Raw genomic sequence first — 20000 nt, forward strand, 5'->3', positions numbered from 1 at the left:
GTGAAAACACTACCAGGAAGCAAGTTATGCTCAGGGGATTGTTACTAGCAATGATCTCAGTAAAAGGTGGTGTGTGGCCACTCAGTTGTGCATAGAGTGGAACAGTTTTACTTCCCAGTGACCTCCAGCCTCACAAGACTTTAGTTCTCTTCTCCAGTTCCGTAAGGTTTGTGGACAGCACCAACATGTGATTAAGGGCTAAATTAACTGGAGGCGTAGTTGCTTGTGCGTAAGCATGTCCAGAAATTATTGTCATCAGGAGTCCGAGCCTGCCTTTAATTTTCCTGTATAGGGATGAAAGACAATTTTTTCAACATTTTGTCCCCTGCTAGTGTCTAACTTTCTTTCTGCTTTGTATTTCCAGTTGTTCTTCTAAGAAAGCCAAGTCTCATCTTTACAGTTTCTTACCAATTTTAAAATGGCTTCCTCGTTACCCAGTGAAGGAATACTTATTAGGAGACATTATCTCAGGAATAAGCACTGGGGTCATGCAGCTTCCTCAAGGTGAGTGTACCTCTAGATTTAATTATCTCTTCTTTGCTTTTTCTGTTTGCTTTTATGGTAGTGTTTGGCATCCTGAAACAGGTGCTCCTGAGAACAGGATGTGTATCTCAGGGCTCTGTGTGGAGATCAGCATGGATTCTGCAGACCAGCCCAGAATGATGATCCCCTTAAAACTGCAAGTCAGTGATATGCACCAAGTTCTGAAAGAAGCTCCCTCTCTAATCAGTACCCACAGCTCTCAATGGCAGAACAACTTTCCACACTTCAAGAGAATGTGTAAACTTTTGCTGAATGCACGATATTACTTACTGATTTCATTGTCCTGAAAGTCATGGCAAATTTCCTACAGAGGGTAGCAGTATCTAACAGACATACAGACATTATGTTTCAGAGAGCAACTGGTGTGAAGTAACCAAACTAAATTTAACCAGAGAAGAACATGCAAGAATCCAAAGACTGATCACTAAGGCTAGAAGTCACCAGTTTATGCTGGAACCATAATAGTGGGCAGTGATTTGCATGGTGGAAATAAATCAAAAGTATCATCTGTAACAAGACTGAAAATCTGTGGAAATTTCTGTTAAATTACTTGGAAGTGTCACCCTAAGTGGAGCCTGGTCCTGAACCAGGAGCAGGCTCTGGAGGACAAAGAGAAAATCAGTGTTGACTATTCTGTTCAGCTCTTGGTGAATGGACCAGTAGAATCTTTTGTTTAGCCTGACACTTACTATTAGTGGTTTCAGAAGTGTTAGGAGGTTAGAAAGCAACAGCACATCTACAGCAATATCATTATGGGCTGCCCACTGCTCTGGGAATGGCAGCTTCACAACAGCTGCCACAGTCTCAGTAGATTTTTCCAGGAGGTCTTGGAGTCAAGGAAATTCTTTCATTTCTGCAGAGCCCTGTCCACAGGGCGATGTAATTAAGCATATATAAGTTTACTTCAATGTTGACTTATTTCATATTTGCATCTCACTTGTTCCACTTTAGGTGGAGGCAGGTCTGAAAAATTCATCTATAAATCCAAGATTTTAATAGGTGGTAACCCATTAAAATAACTAAATCCTCAGACTGTGCAGATAATTTTTTTATTTCTGAATCTTCCTGGTTTTGTGTTTCATAATTAAGGTTATTTTTTCTTCCACACATGTAAGCATCAACTTATCTTAAACTGATAGCTAATGTGGTTAACTTTCAGTCATATCTGTCATATACTAGATACAAGCATTGCCAGTTGTATAACGAAACATAATTTATGTCATGACCTGAAAGCACACTAAAATATAAATGGTCAGCAGTGGACTTTATACTTAATTTTGTGTCTCTGTTTTAAAGCAAACACTATTTGTTTGGTGACTGTAAACATGCCCTTAAATTGCTCCTAATCTTTCACTTTCTTAAAACACAAAAGTTGAACTTCCATTTTTCTGGAATAGATGTAATTATAGCAAGCATGAGTTCAAAGATGCCTGGGAATCATTCCAGGCAGAACAACAATGACCATGGTGTTCAAGCCATGGCCTCCTATCAAGTCAATATCTCTTTATTTCCTTGGCACTGACAGGCTTTAAAAAAGCCAGTACAAATGAAAGGGAATAAAAGGGTATTCAGATCAGGAACTTCACACAGACCCACCCTCCCACTTTTGAACACTGATTTTCTGTTCTGGTTACTTGTACTGTTAAGTTAATCATCATACTAAAGGCCTGGCTGTTATATATAATACAGGGTGTTTGCTGATGTCAGGAGAGGTACCCCTTGGGTCAGAGAACATATGTGGGATGAGTTTCACAAGTACTTAATGAAGTGCTCATTGGAGCAAGAGCATAAATGATACCAGCAGTCTAGTTCTCATGGAAATTTGAATTTTTGGTTAGGAGTCAGGCTCAAACAAGGCCCTCCGAATTACTAGAAGAGCATTTGGATGGCACAGAAGATCCCTTTGGTTTACTTTTTTTGTAACCTGATGCTTTGTCTCCCAATTTAAATTAATAGGGAGAGGTGTTTTTGAGTATCACTGGCTCTTCATGGTGGGTGAACCATTGCTTGTGTTTGGAATTTGTACTGGGCCATTGGACCAGTCTGCCCAACTGTGGCAAAAACACACAGCTTCCTCAGGTGTTACCAGCCTGCACTTGTGGGAGTGCAGAACCAAGCCAAGGCAGGATACAGTGTTTTCTCATTGCGGCCCATTTGTTCTGTTCTGGTGTCAATTCTCATTAACACAAGCTGTGTAGAGCTGTTGTTTTGGCTGCAGCTGCTTGGGACAGTTACGGGCCATATCACATGGTGCACATCATTTGCTTGTGAGCCTGGTCCCATGACACCCACACCCTGAGTCACACAGAGGGGGAGCACTGTGGGAGATGTTCTTCCCTGGTGTCCCTTAGAGCTGTTTCCCCACAGCTCCACTGGTGTACTTGCCAGCCCCCACTACAGATAGGGACGATGTGGATTGCATTCCACTGCATGGAACTGGACAGGGCTTAATGACAAAAAGGGACTTTGTTTTTGGGAAGAATACCAGACTGTATAAGCTCTGTGACCTTAACAGATTGTCAGAAATTATTCTCTGCTTATTTTACATTTTGAAGCATGTTTTGTGGAAACATAGCCTGTTATGTCATCCCAGCCATTCTGGGGTGAGGGAGGAGGGGAATGTTTAATCAGTTATAGGTTGCCATGAACACCTACCATGTCTGATCAGAAAAGGAGGAGAAAATCAAATCTGTCCCACTGGTTATGGGGGTTTGGGAGTTTCTAACTAAATTCTTCTGCAGATGAAAACAAAAACAACGAAAGGCTTTTGGCTATTAAGGGGTTCTTCTACCCACAAAGGCAAAACAGGTGCACAAATGTACACACAAGTACACACACACACACGCCTGCAGTGCCTGTAATTAGAGACTTTGGTTTCCTGACTCAACCCATCGTGTTTCTAGGCACTGCCCTAGAGTATTATACATTTTAAAGAGTATTCACTGAAAGACCTGTTTTTTAAACGTCACAAGTCTCTAGATTTCCTATTAGGTGAGTTAAATTTTAGTAGGCTCAAATCCCTTTGCTTCAGATGGTTTATTTTTGTTGTTTACTTAACATACATATTTGTGTCTGTTTTCTAGGTTTAGCCTATGCTTTGCTGGCAGCTGTTCCCCCAGTATTTGGCCTATATTCTTCCTTTTATCCTGTTTTTCTATATACTTTTTTTGGAACCTCCAAGCACATATCAATAGGTATATCTGTATGGATAACTGAAAGTCTGTCTGTATGTGTGTATGTGTGTTTAATAAAGTTGTAAAAAATAAAATTGGAGAAATAGAAAGTGCAGTTGTTTTCTATAGATTCAAATTTACGTGCATAGGAGAAACACAAATGTTTGGAACATAACCAGTACTTTTTATTGTTAGTTTATCCATTTTACTTTGGAAGCAATAGAAGAGCATTTCGTATCAGATTAGATCTAGAAATGTGTGCTGTGAACTCCTGAACTACGATTTCATTCCTGCAGTCAACTGTCTGTGTGGCCAGAATGAATCTTTAATTTGCAAAACAGAAACTGAGATTGGAAAAAATGATGGTGCTTACCTACTGCAGAGGTGTATGTTCACCATCTAATTGGCCTTAATGGTGCTGAGTACTGGAGCAGATTTGGGCACTAAAAAATACATTATTAAGGTAGAAAACTCTTATTTTAGTGTAATTCTACATATCTCAGTAAGAACCACTCCTAAAAAAAAAAAACTTGCCAGGATTTTAACCAATTATTTTCCTCTTCCTGTTATTTCAGGCACCTTTGCTGTGGTTAGTATGATGGTTGGTGGCGTTGCTGTGAGAGAAGTGCCTGATGAAATTATTTCTGTGGACTATAATTCTACTAATGTTACAGATGTCCTTGAATATTACAGTGCTAGGGATACCAAGAGGGTGCAGGTAGCTGTGGCTCTTGCCTTTCTTTCGGGACTTATCCAGGTATGTGCTCACAATTTGGTGTAAGGACAAGTTCAGCTGCTGCTGCTGGACTTGCAGGGGGTGCTGGGTCATGGTGGATGCCCTGTCACCTGACTTGTGCTTCTGCACTGCTCCAGGTAGAACACAGGCTGCTTCATGGCAGCCGCGTAACAGAACTGGGGAAGGATACATTGGAGGCAGGACTTTATCTACCATCTTAGCTGGGCTGGGAAAAAATGGCATCTTCCCCCTTTTCATTTTTTCCTATCCCATCAGAAAAACTTAACTGATGTTCTCTAATCTGTCCATAAATGCATACAAACAATGCATATGTAACATACCCATATCTCACACTGGACCTGCCAGTGGCATGGAAGACTGAGTGCATTGATAGCTGCTTACTGAACTGTGGCTTTAGAAAAGCCAAGTTCAGGTTTGCCTGATCTGCCTTGGGCATTGAGGAAAGGAGAGACGGGGGTGCGTGTGCTGTATTCAGGTTATAGTGGGAGTCACATGGTTGACACTTCCCTTTTTCATTAGTTGTGTTTAGGTTTCTTTCGATTTGGATTTGTGGCCATCTATCTAACAGAGCCTCTGGTGCGAGGATTTACCACTGCAGCTGCAGTTCATGTCTTTACTTCCCAATTAAAGTATTTCCTCGGCATCAAGACTAGCCGGTACAGTGGACCCCTCTCAGTTGTATATGTGAGTAACTACATTTACTAAACATGCAAATTCTGTGTTGTCTGAATCTAGTTGTTAAGCCTTTTCCTGTTTTTATGTATTACTTGGCACTGAGTAGAATAAGCTTCAGTATTGAACACTGGGTATGAGATCTTTAGGTGCCATAGCAGTGTATGAATATGTGAAAGTGCAGCTCAAGTGTGACTTGATCGATCTGCATAGTCTGAGATGGGCAGACTTTAGGATTCTGCTCAATGTAGTTTTGTGATGTAGACAGATACTGTTCACTGAAGGAGGTCTCTTGTGCCTTGGGGGAAAATGTGGTCCTGAAATGCTTTACTGTAGATCAGGCATGTTCTGCAAAGCTAGAAAGTATTACTCTCAGAATCTTTACACTCTTGAGTGGAAGAAAGGGGAAGATCTCATTTGTTTGTGAAAACCTAAGCTTTTGAGTAGATTGCTGGCCCAGCAATAACGAAGCTTTAGGATTTCATCTACACGTAGGCTATAGAAAATGCCTTGTGGGAATCTTTTTGTATGTTTGTGCAGCTATAACAAACCTTTTGGAAACAAGTCTGCATTAATGATTAATTCCAAAATTTGCTGTTAGTTCACTGATCTGGGAACCAGTCATACTAATTTCCAAACAAATAGAAGGGAAGGTATAAATTCAAGATGTGTACTGCCAGGACATCTTGAATGTATAACATCCTGACAGCTGCTGCAATTTTCCATCTGCTTAAGGAAAAGTATGTTCATCTTCTTTCAAAGACATCTCCAGAGGTTATTTATTTATTTATTTATTTGAATGCAGTGGAAGGAGGAATAATTGGTATGGAGAATCATTTACCCTCTAGCAACTTGTGTATTCCAGCAGGTTTTTTTTCTAACACCCTTTTAGTAAATGTTTTCAGTTAAAAGTTATTTGGATTAAGGGTCAGTTCAGCAGCATTGCTGGATCACTGTTATTTAACCATATTGTTATGGCAACCTCAGTGGTTCTATTAGCAGCTTTATTGTTTCAGAATTGTTTATGCAGCTCTAAGTAAATGTGACTTGCCAAAAAATATTTGAAGGTATTAGCAGGAGTTTGCATTTATTGCTTTCAGGTAGCTGCCACTGAGGAATATGTGTGAAAATGTTGATGATGAGAGACATGGTTTAGTTTAGACTTCTTCCTCCATTAGAGTTTTTTCTCCTAGGTTTTTCCCCCTTTAAGGAACACTGATATTGTAAATGATTCAAGTGCATTTCTCTGCCTGAGATACTCTAGTCTTCTGTGTTTTGTGGGAACAGTGGGTATTTTGGTGAGGCACTTGTTCACAGTGGTTATAAATTTTGAATGAAACCACATCTGAAAAGCAGTGTAACATTTGCTCTTTTGTGGCAAATCTCCATGAAGATTCTATTTTCTTAAGAATAATTATGATGCTTCTGGTATATTACAGAGCATAGCTGCTGTGCTTTCAAAGATAACAACAACCAATATTGCTGCATTGATTGTTGGATTAACATGCATTGTTCTATTGCTGATTGGCAAGGAAATCAATCTCCGCTTTAAGAAGAAGCTCCCAGTTCCTATTCCTATGGAGATCATTGTGGTAAGCCAGCTGGGAGATTCTATGGCTAAATTATATAGCTATTCTAAAGCTGTAGAAACTATCTCCTGTTCTATCTTATATTACTGAGCTTGAGAGTAACTTCATTGAACATAATTCATTTGAGCCTTGATACAGTTGAAGGTTTGGATTCTGTTAAAATTAAGAACTGGTATGCCCATATGGAGAGCATAAAGCCACAAAGAAGAATTGAAAAGCAGTTTAAACACCCCCAGTCCCCTAAAGCAATGGGTACATATATATGTGTTGTAAAACCCTCTCTATCCAGGAGTTTGGACACCTGCAAGAGTCTCTGCAAGACATCCCTCTGAGTGGCATTTCCCACTTGCAGTCCAAGAGCTCAGAACCCTCTCCTGAAGGAAGGTGCTTACAGATGCCTGTTCAGAGGTTCTGCAGGGCTTGCTCACTTTCTGAAGTGCAGTAGCAGAAAGAAGAGCAGGACCATCAGGACTTAATACTTCCTTTCTCTGTTTCTGAGACTGATAACTGACTGCAGCACTGATTCTGTTTTGAACAACTGTTCTAAAATGCGTGGATAAAACAGATTATCATAATGCACACAAAGCCTGCAGCTCAGACAATCTTTTGCCTTTAAAAGTGATTTGATTTAAAAATGAGTTCTTGGATTACTACAGCTCTCAAACAACCTGCACATAATGGATTCAAGAAAGGGAATAATTGGAGCTATGGGCACAATCTAGATAGAAGGAACAAAGAAAAGGGATGCTGGTGAGAGATGAGGGAGGTGGTGTAATAGGGTATTTTTTGATAGGCAATAGCAAAACAATGTTCCTTTCTTCACTATTGCATCAGTTCTCTTTACAGGTAATAGGCTCTGCATGAAAATATGCCATTGTGCACAGGCAGGAGTGTCCTTGCATTTGATTTTTCCAGTATACTAACTTGCCTGACCTTGGCTTAGGCAAAGGGAGTTCAAGTGATTCAGATCATACCATAGCATGTTCCATTTAACTGTTTACAGAAAAACTTTGTAAAATCAGGATGAGTTGGACATGATGAAGGGAAAATGATGATGCTTCCTCCTTCTTATCTGCTTTTTTAGCCCCTAACTCATGCCAAACTGATTGACAAATACATGTAACCCCTTGTGTGTATTAATCATAGTCAGCTAACCTTTATATCTCTTCGGGTGGCTTTATCTCTTTTTAGATAATGTTTACAAATGTGTTTGTGGATTTTTAGGTCATTATTGGGACAGGAGTTTCAGCTGGAATGAATCTGAGTGAGTCATACAAAGTGGATGTTGTTGGGAATATTCCTCAAGGGTAGGGATGATACATTCTTATTAAGACTGTGCCTTTTCTGTATTGCATATAGCTTTTATTGTATTAATTTATAAATATTAATTTAATCTCCAAGGTTACGTGCACCAGCAGTTCCGGAGATTCAGCTCATCCCAGCACTATTTGTGGATGCAGTAGCAATAGCAATAGTTGGATTTTCAATGGCTGTATCAATGGCCAAGATCTTTGCCCTTAAACATGGTTACACCATCGATGGGAATCAGGTAAAAGTAGTGGGGTTACTTTGTTGAAAATTCTCAGTAGCACCTTTGTTACATCATTAAAGTAGAGTGTGATATTGGCAAAAGTGAGGGTTTTTTCAATAGTGGAATCAGGCCAGATTTTTGACAGCCTACACATTTAAAGGCCAGGAATTAGTTTTAAGTTCTTCTTCTGGCTGTGTTTAGATAACCAGTTTCACTTCTAGCTTCATTTTGGGACACCTACTTCTGCTATATTTGGAATTATGTATGAATATTAATTGTTGGGACAGACATTACTCGGCCATACTGTCCTGATGAGCAGCTACATTTTCTTTGCTTTCTGTAATAGAGCAAAGCATAGAGTTCCCATGGGATAAATACAGTACCTTATGTGTCAAAGAACTCGTCTAGAGTTTAAAAATTCCAATTATGTTTTATAATTTCTTCTTATTCCCACCCATTGCAAGTGGGCAACTTGTCATTTTCTGCAATTGGCCCTGTCTGTACTTGGCATTCTGAGCATGATTTGAGTGATAAGGACTGTGTTTAGGGACTCCCTAAAATGAAAATTGTATGTCCTCCTCACCTACTCTGGCCTTCCTGTGCAATTTAGAATCAATATTGCAATTGGATTATTGGTCGATATCACTGTGGTGTCAAGGGAGATAAGAGTTCCTGTGCTGTAACACATCTCCTGGAGCACACATCTGACACAGCACAGATCAGCTGTTCTCCCTTCTGAAAATTACTGTCTTCCTCTGAGAGTAAATGGAGTTTACCCACAGAGTTTTACATCTGATTAGATTAATCTCATCCTTCATGTCATTGTGCTCTGTTTCCCAAGGAGAAAAGAGGACAAATCTGTAGCTGCATGAATGCAATCAGTTCTATTTACATTAAACATAATCATCACTGACCTGAGTCCAGCATCTAGATCTTTTCCTCAGGAGGTGCCAGATTCTACTTCACCTGGGTGTTAAACTGTAGAACTCCTTGTCATAGTAGCAGTGCATGCCAAGTGTTTAAATGAGTCCAAAACCAGATTGTACAAATGCAAAAGAGAAAAACTCATTGAGAACTATTGGAAATGTATGACTCAGATCACTCAGTTACAAACAGCAAGATGCAGAGTAATCTGGGGAGGCTTCATTAGAAACAAATCATTTCTTAGTCATCAGAAACACTGTACTGAGGTAGATGGAGCTCTTATCTCACTCACGGGAGCAGTTCTCATGTGGGCTTTACCTGACGAAGCAGTGGATACTCAGTGGTTTTTCCATGTACAGCAATGGATTACCACTCATGGAAACACAGGCAAGGCTGCTCATGGTCTTAAACATGTAGTTTAGGGTGAGAAGCAAAGAATCGTGTTTGCATGAGGAAACATTTTTCATGTATATTCAGGGTTAAAACTCAAATTATCCCCAAGATGAAGAAATGCTTAAAACAAGCAGTGCTGTCATTTATTTTAGTTTTCAGTCTGATTAATTCTTGTAACATTTAGGGATGGGAAATGTCTCCAGCATTTCATCAGAGACTTTGTTTAACAGATGATTCAACATGCATCAGCTTGTGCATGTGTGAGGACTGCAAATATAAGCTACAATTAGGTTGCTTATTCTCTACAATGAAGTTGCTAGAAAGCACTGTAAATAAGATGTGGTTGTTAATATCTATGGATAGCTCCAACTTGGTATACCTGCTAAGTATAACTGCCTTTGGCTTTTTTTTGCTCTATTGTTTAACACAGGAACTTATTGCCTTGGGGATATGCAACTCTGTGGGGTCATTTTTCCAAACCTTTTCAATCACTTGCTCAATGTCTCGGAGTCTTGTCCAGGAAAGCACCGGTGGAAGAACTCAGGTATGTTAAATACCTAAATCTTGAGCCAAACAAAGTTTATACTCTTTGGATCTCCACCACTCAGGTCTGAAGCTTATCTAGATGGCTGTATTTCTCTGCCTGGGCCAGAAGAAATAACTGAAGTTTCCCATGTTTCAAATCCAGACTGGGCCAGGATAGAAAGCAGCATGACAGGCAAAATGGGTGAACTAAATGGAAGGAATTAAAAGTCATTTGAACAACCAACCTTGTTGAAAGCACAAGGGGTTAGTTGATCTGTAATATTTCCCCTTGGGGACACTTCTAAATAATCTCTGCCTTTTTTGTGTTCAGATTGCAGGTACACTCTCTGCAATTATGGTTCTGTTGGTCATTGTGGCTATTGGATACCTTTTTGAACCACTTCCACAGGTAAGGGAGCTTAGCAAGTTAGACATTGCATTGACAGTGAACAGAGGCCTATGAGTATTGCTTGAACTTGAGAATGTGGGAGGGTTAACAACAGTTAAGCTTTGATCCAGAAGCTTTTAAATTTTGTATGCTTTTTTGCTGTAAATTAGCCTAGAAATAAATAGTGTTTTGAACGACCCATCATGCTTTTTGTTGTTGTTTTTAGTATTGGATATCCTGGACTCTGTCTTTAGAACATAAGAATACCTTCAAGCAATTCCCCTTTAGAATTGTTTAGGTTGCAAAAGACCTTTAAGAGAATTGCATTCAGCTGTTAGCCCAGCACTGCCAAGCCCACCACTGAATCATGTCCCTAAGTGCCACATCTACTCGCTTTAAATATCTCCAGGGATGGTGACTCAACCACTTCCTGGGTAACCTGTGTCAATTCTTGACAAACAGTTCCATGAAGAAACTTTTCCTCATATCCAATCTAAACCTCCCCTGGCACAGCGAAGTGATTTCCTCTCATTCTGTCACTTTTTACTTGGGAAAAGAGTCCAATGTCTACTGCTTCAGGCAGTGTAAGTGTAGCAGCATGAAGTGTAGGAGCATGTGGTTCCTCTTGCTAAGAAAGAGTAAATCAAACTGTACTGAACTGGTTTGCCATTTCTGCAGCTGCAGTAAAAGCACATGTCCACTGAACTACCTGAAAAGCTGTGAGTTTTTAAATAGAACATCTGTTCAGTGGACTTATATCAGTTATAAAGCACACAAATAGTTATTTGTGATACTTTGAAGTTCTTACTTGGCATTGGGTTTATTTTGCTTCTGAAAATTGCATTTGTGTCATGTTCTTAGACAGTGCTAGCTGCAATTGTCATGGTGAACCTGAAGGGAATGTTTAAACAGTTTGGAGATATCATGCACTTCTGGAGAACCAGTAAGATCGAGCTGGTGAGTATTGCACAGCTCAGTGCATATAATTTACTATATTAAATTTGTTGCTATCCCCAGAACAGTGTAGAAACTTATCAAGGAATTACAAATTAGTGTTGTACTGCAGATGAACATAAGACAGGGAGCTGTAACCACCCTGGGAGAGTGATCTGTTGGAGACAAGAATATTTTTGTTGTTGTTCAACAATCTTGTAACTCAGGTCAGTAGTAGTTTGGTTGTAGTAAAAGCGAAGCTCTGGCAGTGTTTCTGTAGAACTGCACTGAAGGCTGTGGGAATGTCTGAAGAATTTGAAAACAGAGTAACAAAGAAAACCACTTGAAGGTATTTGCCATCTTTTAAGACAAACCAAAAACCTGGCTGGAGTGGGTCAGAACTAAGAGTTTATTGGCAGGAACATTTTGGTGGTATTTCTTTCCTGGATGAACTGGCTGATGGAACTGAGTTAGAGCTACTTGCAGGTCTTGAATATTTTTTTTTTTATCCTAAGCTATTTGGAGTGTGATGATGGTAGAACACGACTTAAGGCATGAATTAATATGTGAGAGTTTGTCAGATGTTAACAGTGCCATGAGCTTTTATGCCCTTCTGAAAGGTTAAGGCAATTCCCATCTGCCATTATGATGGATTACATTAGAGCCTATCCATGATCAGAAGTGATACACAGGTTTTGAAGTTGGGTTATGCTGCTGTTTTTGTTGTTAACAGGAAAAGATGCATAATAATTCAGACCTTTTCTTTGTTTTAGGCCATCTGGGTGGTAGCTTTTGTGGCTTCTCTTTTCCTGGGACTAGACTATGGTTTGCTTACTGCAGTAACATTTGCAATGATAACCGTTATTTACAGAACACAAAGGTCAGATTTCTTCTTTATCAAAATTAGTGTTTGGTGATCTATGTGGTTTTGTTTGTTTAAGGGGTGCAAATAAACAGAAGTCCATTCCACCCTTTTCAACTGCATGCTGTATAGAATTTGTTTCCTAAGATAGGTCATGCCCTTTAGCTCTGACTCAGGGTTAATGGGTTTTTTTTCTGAGAAAAATTTTAGAGGGCATGAACTTGCGCTGTCAGTAATAAACAGAAGTTTTTTCATTTCTCATAGTGGTTAATCTTGTTTATTTGTTTTAATGCTTAGAGTTTAGAACTTTAAATCTTCTTGTTGCCAGTTTCAGTACATGATTACATTTTGTGTGCACTAATTGTCACAGACAAGCTGAAGCTGTGTCGGGTTATCACGAGGTGAATGCTTAGGCATTTTAAAAGAAAGTTCTAATTTGTAAAATACTGTAGCTGCTCTTCCAGTTTTCAAGTAACTTCTCCCCATTCAAAGTGACAGAGTTCTTATTGTGAAGCTTTCCATGTCTGCAGTGAAATGATTTCTTGCATGTGTGGATAGGACTGCCATGTGAGGCTTCTGGGCTCAAGGTCTGAGACATGCAGGTGGAAACTGTGTAAAAGTCTTGGTTTCATTGCATTGGAATGAAAGCAAATTGTGAGATTTCCACTCTGCACAAATAAGAGTATTTTTCTGCCATCTCTATACAGTTTTATTCTTGCAAACAGAACAGTTTTGTACTTCGCTGTCACAGTTCTTGTGAGTTGGGAATATTCATCTGCTTAGGCAATGTCCTGGGAGCAGAGTGGCTCTTTGAAATCGCAGCATGTTTTCTGCCAGGATGAGTTTGCATATTTGCTAGACAGTCAATGGAGTTGCACCAGTTGGTGCTGCAGAGAATTTGCCCTGTACTTTTGCATGCTTTGACTCATGTTTTTCAGAAAGACATTTCAGTGCTAAGCTTATGAATTGTTTTTTCACTGACAGAAACAAACTTTCTTTTTATTGTGTTCTGCCATAAACTGCTCGCTTCATTTAACCATGTTTAGATAATCCTGTACCAGAGTTTAGATAATCCTGTACCAGACAGGCCCTGCTGAATGACTGTTTAAAATAAGTTTCAGTCTGTGTTGAACACCCACTTTTCCACTTTATAAGTGATAATACAGAAATATTTGTTTCCTTTCTCTCTAGCCCTCAATACAGAATCCTCGGTCAGATTCCTAACACTGACATCTACTGTGATGTGGAAGAGTACGAAGAGGTAGGAATGTGTTCTTCTGCATTGAGGAGTTTCATACAGTGGAGCAAAGACAGCTGTGGCAATTTGCTGCTTTGCCCTACCACAGTCTACATGCAGTGCTGTCTGCTGTGCATTCACCTGTGTTGAAAAGAAAGAAATAAGTTTGGGTTTAGTAGTAGAAGCTCAAAATGCAAGCTCTTTGTACTGCACGTACATTTCACCAGGAGCTGATCAAAAGTAGCTTTTATCTTGGTTCCGTTGTCCTAGTTTGTACAAAATGGTAAAGTCTTTAGGCCACAGGCCACCTTTTTTACTTGTGTGGCAGTATTGCATGGAATCCATGGAACCCAGGATCCAAACTTTGTTCTTCAGAATTGCACAAACTATTCAAAACAGCATCCTACCCATCCCCTGCTCGTGAAATATACATTATTAATGGCACAATTGCTCACCATGCACTTAGCTTCTCATAAATGCCATTTTTTTCAACCAAAAGGTGATGAAAGTATTATATTTTGTCAGTGCAGTGGATATAAACATGCTGTATTTATTCTCAAACACCAGCTACAATTTTCTGCACTCTCTGCCATGTTCTCAGAGATGCTGCTATGAAAGCTACATCCCCCTTTACTGAGGAACCAGTCTGTAAAAACCTATGGAAAAAGATGCTGCAGTTCTGCTTTAAATATGATGCAAAGCAGGAGTATAGGTACACACATTTATATCTGTATGCAAAGGAGAGGAGACTCCACTTTGTTACACTGAATGCAGTCAGCATTTCCTCCTGGGTAAAGATGGGATTGGCAGCATATGGCAGGCTGGGTCTCTGCTTCTGGCCAGCTCATTTGCATGGAAAATGTCACAGTTCAGCCTGTTTAGAGATGACTGCATGTAAGGGACGGGAGAGAAGTGAATATCAAGACCTGTCTGAAGGTCTGGATAAAACCAACAATTTGAAAGGTTGGTTTTTTTGGTACCTGGGAAGTCAGGAAAGAAAAAGAGAGAAGGAAGGAAGTAAGTCATGCCTGTAGAAAGGGAGGCTAAAAGGAAGCAATTCTAGGTCTGCATGATCTCCTCATGGTAATACCAGCTGCAAATAGCAACATCAGAGAACTGCAAATATTTAGCTCTTTTCATGGCTGTACATTCTGTTGTAATAAAGAAGGAGAAATGTTACCAGGCATTGATAGTGTGCAGTATTACACTGGGAAAGGGGGAGGTTCTGATCTCCTGGTTGCATTTGCTCACAACAGTGCCAACCTTCTTTATTTGTCATGTGCTGAGAGCCATCCAAGCTTGGCTGTTGCACTGCTGCATGTTTGTGTGTCTTGTGATCACACAGGGGCTTTTACTCTGTTTAACGGTGCACATCCAATATTTTCCTTAGGTTAAAGAATATCCTGGAATCAAAATATTTCAAGCTAATACATCACTTTATTTTGCTAATAGTGAGTCGTATACAAGTGCACTGAAGAAAAAGGTGAGTAAATTCTATGTCTGTGTCCTGAAAATTCAAACTGGTTTCTGAAACATGCTCATCTTTCAGCTCCTTTAGTGTAGCCCCTAGCACAGTGTTTCTTAGCCTGTGACCCCTGGTGATCTGTAAAATATGAGAAGGTGACCCTCCAGCCAGCTACAGATTATCTTAGAAAGCAACAACATGGTGGGAGGGAATAAACAGGCAAGTGTAGCTTCATTCTGCCTGCTTGTTAATGGAAAGTGGTGGCTGCAGAGCACAAACCGGTTGAACTTTTTTTTTCAGCAGGAAACTATTTGCTGAAGTGAAAACAAACTGGGAATGAAAGTTTCCTTGTTGGGTAGCTAACTTTACTGGAGTGTAAGACTGTGTAATATTGTGGGCATTTAGTGCCTCTCAAGGCAGCAGATCACCTGCACACAGGGTGTGCCTCACTGCCTGTTTCACTGGGTGGCAGTGGCAGCAGCAGAACCGCCTAAATGGTGACAATTGCACCTGTACTAACTTCTGAAAAATTTTTCTGTAGCTCCCATAACGAGTCTTATACAGAACAGTTGGGTGGTACTTGCCCTCACAAAGTGAGAGATATTAGTGATTATTGCCCAAATGCACTTCTTTCCCCTTTGCTCTCTGCACTCCAATCAGCATTTGGTTGAAACACAACACTCTGATTTTAAGAAAACAATGAGATGCATCTCTCCCTCATCTTATTAACACAGTGCTTGCCAAGATGATTCCTTCTTTATACTGTTCTCACTCCCACCAAGGGAAGCTGGAAAATGCAGGCTCCTTGTTTAAATTTATGGCAGTGATTAATTCAGTGCAAATTGATACTCCAGTGCCATCCTAACAAGCTGAATCTGCTCTGATCATGCTTTCTTCTCCTGATAGACTGGAGTGGATCCTGGTGCCTTATTAGCAGCGAGGAGAAAAGCCCAGAAGCGCCATGCCAGGGAGATAAAGGCAGCAAATGAACACAGAAAGAAAGCTGTGCTGAAACTCGTGAACTCTTCGGTAAATATTTACCTCTGCTTTATCAGGCTGCTTTCAGGTGTTACCATTCTTGTGTTTTATACAACGTGCAGAGTGCTGCTTGGGGAGCAGGGCTTAGGCAGCAAGTGCTGTGCAGTGGGGACAGGTGACTGAAGGAACAGTGTAAGGATCAGAGGCTCACTGCTGGATTGGATAATTCTGTTATACCTTGATTGCATTCAGGTAGCACAGAGTGGCACAGAAACTCTCCACCCTGTCATGTTATCTCAGCATTGGTGTTGGCAGAAATCAAAGAGACTCTGCCCCTCTCCACACACTTGGAATAATCATGTAGAAATAAGATACAATAAAATAATTCGAATTAGCAGCCCTTGTGATAAGAAGGTGGCATCCCCTCTGCTAATTCTGGCATGGCCAAGTCGGGCAGATACACTGAGAAGGGTTATTTAGGACACGCTTGTGCTTTTATGCATGTTTAAACTCACCCCCGTGTTGGGAACTGGTGTGTGATTTTACCATGGGAAACCTAAAAAAAGCCTAACTTGAGAGCCTGATTGCTGTTGCTTATTTTGAATCATAGGCCTTGATGGGATTAGCAAGGATAAGGCAAGGAGTAAAAATATGTCAGTAAAAATGAACAGGTGTCATTGTTTGCAGGAAATGGGTAATTCAGTCCTGAGATACCAGCCTTAAGCTGCTTGTGTGTGACTGTAGAAAGGCTGGGCATAAGAGAACAAACCTTGATATACACAAGATATGGAAGTATGTGTGCTTGTCAGGCCAGTTTCTGTAGTAACCACAAGCTGTACACCTTTTAAAGGCTTAAAGAACACATGAGTGAGGGGAGGAAAGGGATTTATGTTGAAAAAGCACTGACTGCCTCTAAGCTGTATTTATCTTCTCTCCCAGACTAACGACGTAGAAGCAAGTGTAAAACATGAGATAGCAAGTGATGACTTACCTGTGAATGGAAAATTTGCAGATTCTAGTGTACAAGACATACCTCCTGATGAGCATGAATATTTTGTGGAGCCCAAAACAAATATTCACTCTTTAATTCTGGATTTCACCCCAGTGAACTTTGTGGATTCAGTTGGAGCAAAAACACTAAAATCGGTAAGTAGGGATTTTTTCCCCAGAAAAACCCATAGAAAGCTTTTCAGATACCTAATAAGGAAGCTGTCAGCATGAGACATAACTGCCTGCTCAAATACAATCCAATATGTCACCTCATCACTGGTTTAATTCTGTTAAGTTTTAGCTGAATGCTGGGGAATGTGGACTCTGCAGCTTTCACAGTATATGGCTTCCAGAACTGCAGTGTGCATGATGATGTATTATCTGCATTTAACTTCAGCTTAACTCTGTTGTAGATTATAAAAGAATACAAAGAAGTCGGTGTCTGTGTCTGCATTGCCAGCTGTAGTGGTGAGTTGAGATTTTTTTTTCTTTTTTTGTGTTCTTTACGGGAGAGATTGTGTTTTATCTCTTTCTCTCTGCTCCCAAATTTCCTGCTGCCAGTAGTGCCTCAGGAGTATCAGCACTTCACGTAAAATTGGATTTGAGGAAAAGCAAGCCCATATGCATTAGAGCTTTAACTTTAGTGGAAGTAGAGCACTGATGTAATGATCTTTGTGAGGACTGGATCCTGCTCCCGTTTCCTCCAGCTGGCAAGTTGTGAATGCCACACTGAACTTTGTATCTTGAAATTGTTGAGGTAATGTAGTAAGGAGAAAAGCCTGAAATGTTCCAATATCCGGTATTTGGGATTGTAGCATCTTCTGCCAAGAACAGGCCTCTGTCTATGTCTGCATAAGAGAATTACCTGTTTGGACTAGAAGTAGCATGTGATCCACCTGGCTATTTCAAATTTTTTAGTAACAACAAGAGAACAAGCTGTCATCTTTTTCCTGGCATGCCATTGTCTTCCATCTTTGTAATTAAGTGTATTCACTGATGCCATGTTTGGGTTTTGTTTTATAGGCCCTGTTATGAATGAGCTGACAAGACTGAATTTTTTTGATAAAAGTGTAACAAGAGAGTTGCTGTTTCATAGTATTCATGATGCTGTCCTTGCTTGCCAAGTGAAAGATGGGTGTGCTGCACAGGCTGACTCCAACCTTTGAGGAGTGGCATCGAGCAGAATGGGAGCCAGATTTGTGCTGATGGAGACTCTTTCTGAATATTTAATTTGCACAGTTTGAAGAGAGCCTGAGGCTGTTTGTATCTATGGGTATAGGGTGGTGCTTATTTTTTGTAGGAAGAGTGGATAAGGAAATGTAAGCCTTCATGCTCTTGAATTTTTTCCTTTGATCAGGGTATAGCCTTCCAATAATACACAAGCACAAAATTATGCAGGAAAAGAAAGTTCAGTGTATTCTGCTGCAATCAGAATCTGGTGGACAAGGTGACATTCCTGTTCATGTTGAGAAAATGGGCACTTTAACTCACTACGAGTGGGATCTTGCAGGAGGTAACTGTTCTGCAAGTGCAATACACTGTACCAGTGTCTTTAAAGAACTTTCTTAGATGACTCTTAAAGCCTGATGTCAACATTTATAATAATCTGATAGCTGGATTAATTGAATTCACACTGGTGGCATTTAGCTGCTGCTGTTTTTAAACCTGGATGGTACAGTTATCTTTTAAAAAATATCTAACCTGTCTCAGCTGTACTCACTTCTTCATTTTTGCTCTAAGTGAACTTCAAGTCAGAAACTCATTGTTTAATTATTACATTATCAGTATGGTACTTGCACTGCCAAAACCCAGTTAGGCTTTCTAGAAAAGAACTCAGATGATTTTAAGCTAAACTTAATTTAGCTTTAAAGTTTGCAGACAAAACTGGTTTAAGACAGGAGTGAAGCCTATTTATATTAAGAACTGATGCCCTATATGCAGTCTCTTAAGTTGGAATGAAAATTTAAGCAAGGTCTAAAGTCTCAGTGGTCAAAAAAAAAAAAAAAAGGTACTTTTCTGTTGCCCATCTTCCTCCCAGTAGTGCTGCTTCTGCCTCAGCTTTTAAGTGCTTTGAGAAACAGGGTTCAATAGAACTCAAAAATGGTTCATGTTTGGGTTTTTTAAAAGAAACAGTAGCATGGGGTTTCTTTTTCTATTGTCAGCCTGGCCACTGTGGTACTGCCTCACTTCAGGTGTGAGATGAAAACCATGGAAATGGAAGTCATGCAAAAGAAATCTTCAGTGCCCCTGTTTCCCTCACAATAATCACTGTGAAGCTCAGCAGAAGCAGGAACCTAAAAGTCTTTCTCTGCAGGTTATTTTGACAGCACAGGACATCAGTGACATTTCATTCAGCACCCTCAAATCACAGGTCCTGTGCCTAAGGAATTCAGACACCTTCCTCACCTCTGATCACAGAATGTAATACTTTATTTCAGGCTCTGTTGCAATTAGGGCTTGCTTCAGGTAAACTGTTTCCCAAGAACCAGGGAAGTCAGGAAAGATGCTTTAATTTCTCAGACTCCCCTGCCCATAGGGATGGGAAGCTTTCTGCATCAGAAATTGCTGCTTAGCTGGCTTTCAAAGGATGAAGTGCATGCATGTCAAGACATTGTGTGTGCTTATTTAAACAACTTTTGGTACATTTTATAATGTTAACTAGTTCAACAAGCCTTTGTATCTACTACATACAGTATATTTTTCTACTTTCAGCTTGTCGCAGCTTCAGTTTTTAACTCTGTAGTCTCTTCAGTTCACGTTGAAATCCTGTCAACTTCCAAAATAAAGTGATGTCACTTGTGAAAATTTTCCGCTTTGTCTTGGTGAGACTCTGTATGAGGGACAAGCTGAGGGCCCCAGATAGAAGTGTCTGATGCCAAGGGATGGGCCAGGAACGGTTTCCAGCTCCAGGCGGGTCTTGCCTCTGTGCTGGTTCCTGCTCCTCACTCCTGGCACCCCCACAAAGCCCTCTCCATGCCAGGCCTCACAGGGATAGAACTAAAGCTGGATCTCCCATCCTGGTAATAACAGCTGCACTTCT

At 40.2% G+C, this 20000-nt stretch overlaps 1 protein-coding gene and 1 long non-coding RNA gene across 8 annotated transcripts in view; one reads left to right on the forward strand and one right to left on the reverse strand.

The window, feature by feature from the left end:
- Window positions 1-20000, forward strand: part of SLC26A5 (solute carrier family 26 member 5) — a 36232-nt gene that overhangs the window by 12843 nt on the left and 3389 nt on the right. For 4 of the 7 annotated variants that reach the window (XR_006014467.1, XM_042018403.1, XM_042018402.1 and 1 more), the window contains 16 exons: window positions 365-504; window positions 3627-3737; window positions 4292-4473; window positions 4993-5157; window positions 6585-6737; window positions 7959-8041; window positions 8136-8283; window positions 10013-10126; window positions 10439-10516; window positions 11357-11452; window positions 12202-12308; window positions 13482-13551; window positions 14918-15010; window positions 15899-16021; window positions 16910-17116; window positions 17374-17428. Coding sequence is in view for 5 of the 7 variants with exons in the window: in XM_042018403.1 (XP_041874337.1) it covers window positions 365-504; window positions 3627-3737; window positions 4292-4473; window positions 4993-5157; window positions 6585-6737; window positions 7959-8041; window positions 8136-8283; window positions 10013-10126; window positions 10439-10516; window positions 11357-11452; window positions 12202-12308; window positions 13482-13551; window positions 14918-15010; window positions 15899-16021; window positions 16910-17116; window positions 17374-17428 (1925 nt within the window). In the remaining 2 variants the exon portion in view is untranslated. Of the gene's footprint in view, window positions 1-364; window positions 505-3626; window positions 3738-4291; window positions 4474-4992; window positions 5158-6584; window positions 6738-7958; window positions 8042-8135; window positions 8284-10012; window positions 10127-10438; window positions 10517-11356; window positions 11453-12201; window positions 12309-13481; window positions 13552-14917; window positions 15011-15533; window positions 15562-15898; window positions 16022-16909; window positions 17117-17373; window positions 17429-17983; window positions 19769-20000 lie in introns of those variants that run through there. The other 3 variants (XM_042018405.1, XM_042018406.1, XR_006014468.1) reach the window with 3 other exon arrangements.
- Window positions 13272-20000, reverse strand: part of LOC121659835 — a 28450-nt gene continuing 21721 nt past the window's right edge. Inside the window, exons 2-5 of the long non-coding RNA XR_006014470.1 lie at window positions 17689-17694; window positions 17643-17648; window positions 14246-14255; window positions 13272-13281 (exon numbers count right to left, since the gene is read on the reverse strand). This is a non-coding gene — a long non-coding RNA (uncharacterized LOC121659835). The remainder of the gene's footprint in view (window positions 13282-14245; window positions 14256-17642; window positions 17649-17688; window positions 17695-20000) is intronic.

Source organism: Corvus kubaryi, unplaced genomic scaffold (assembly GCF_017639235.1).
Source record: "Corvus kubaryi isolate FWS band 111438036 unplaced genomic scaffold, C.kubaryi_AGA036_p1.0 137, whole genome shotgun sequence".
Lineage (NCBI taxonomy): Eukaryota > Metazoa > Chordata > Aves > Passeriformes > Corvidae > Corvus > Corvus kubaryi.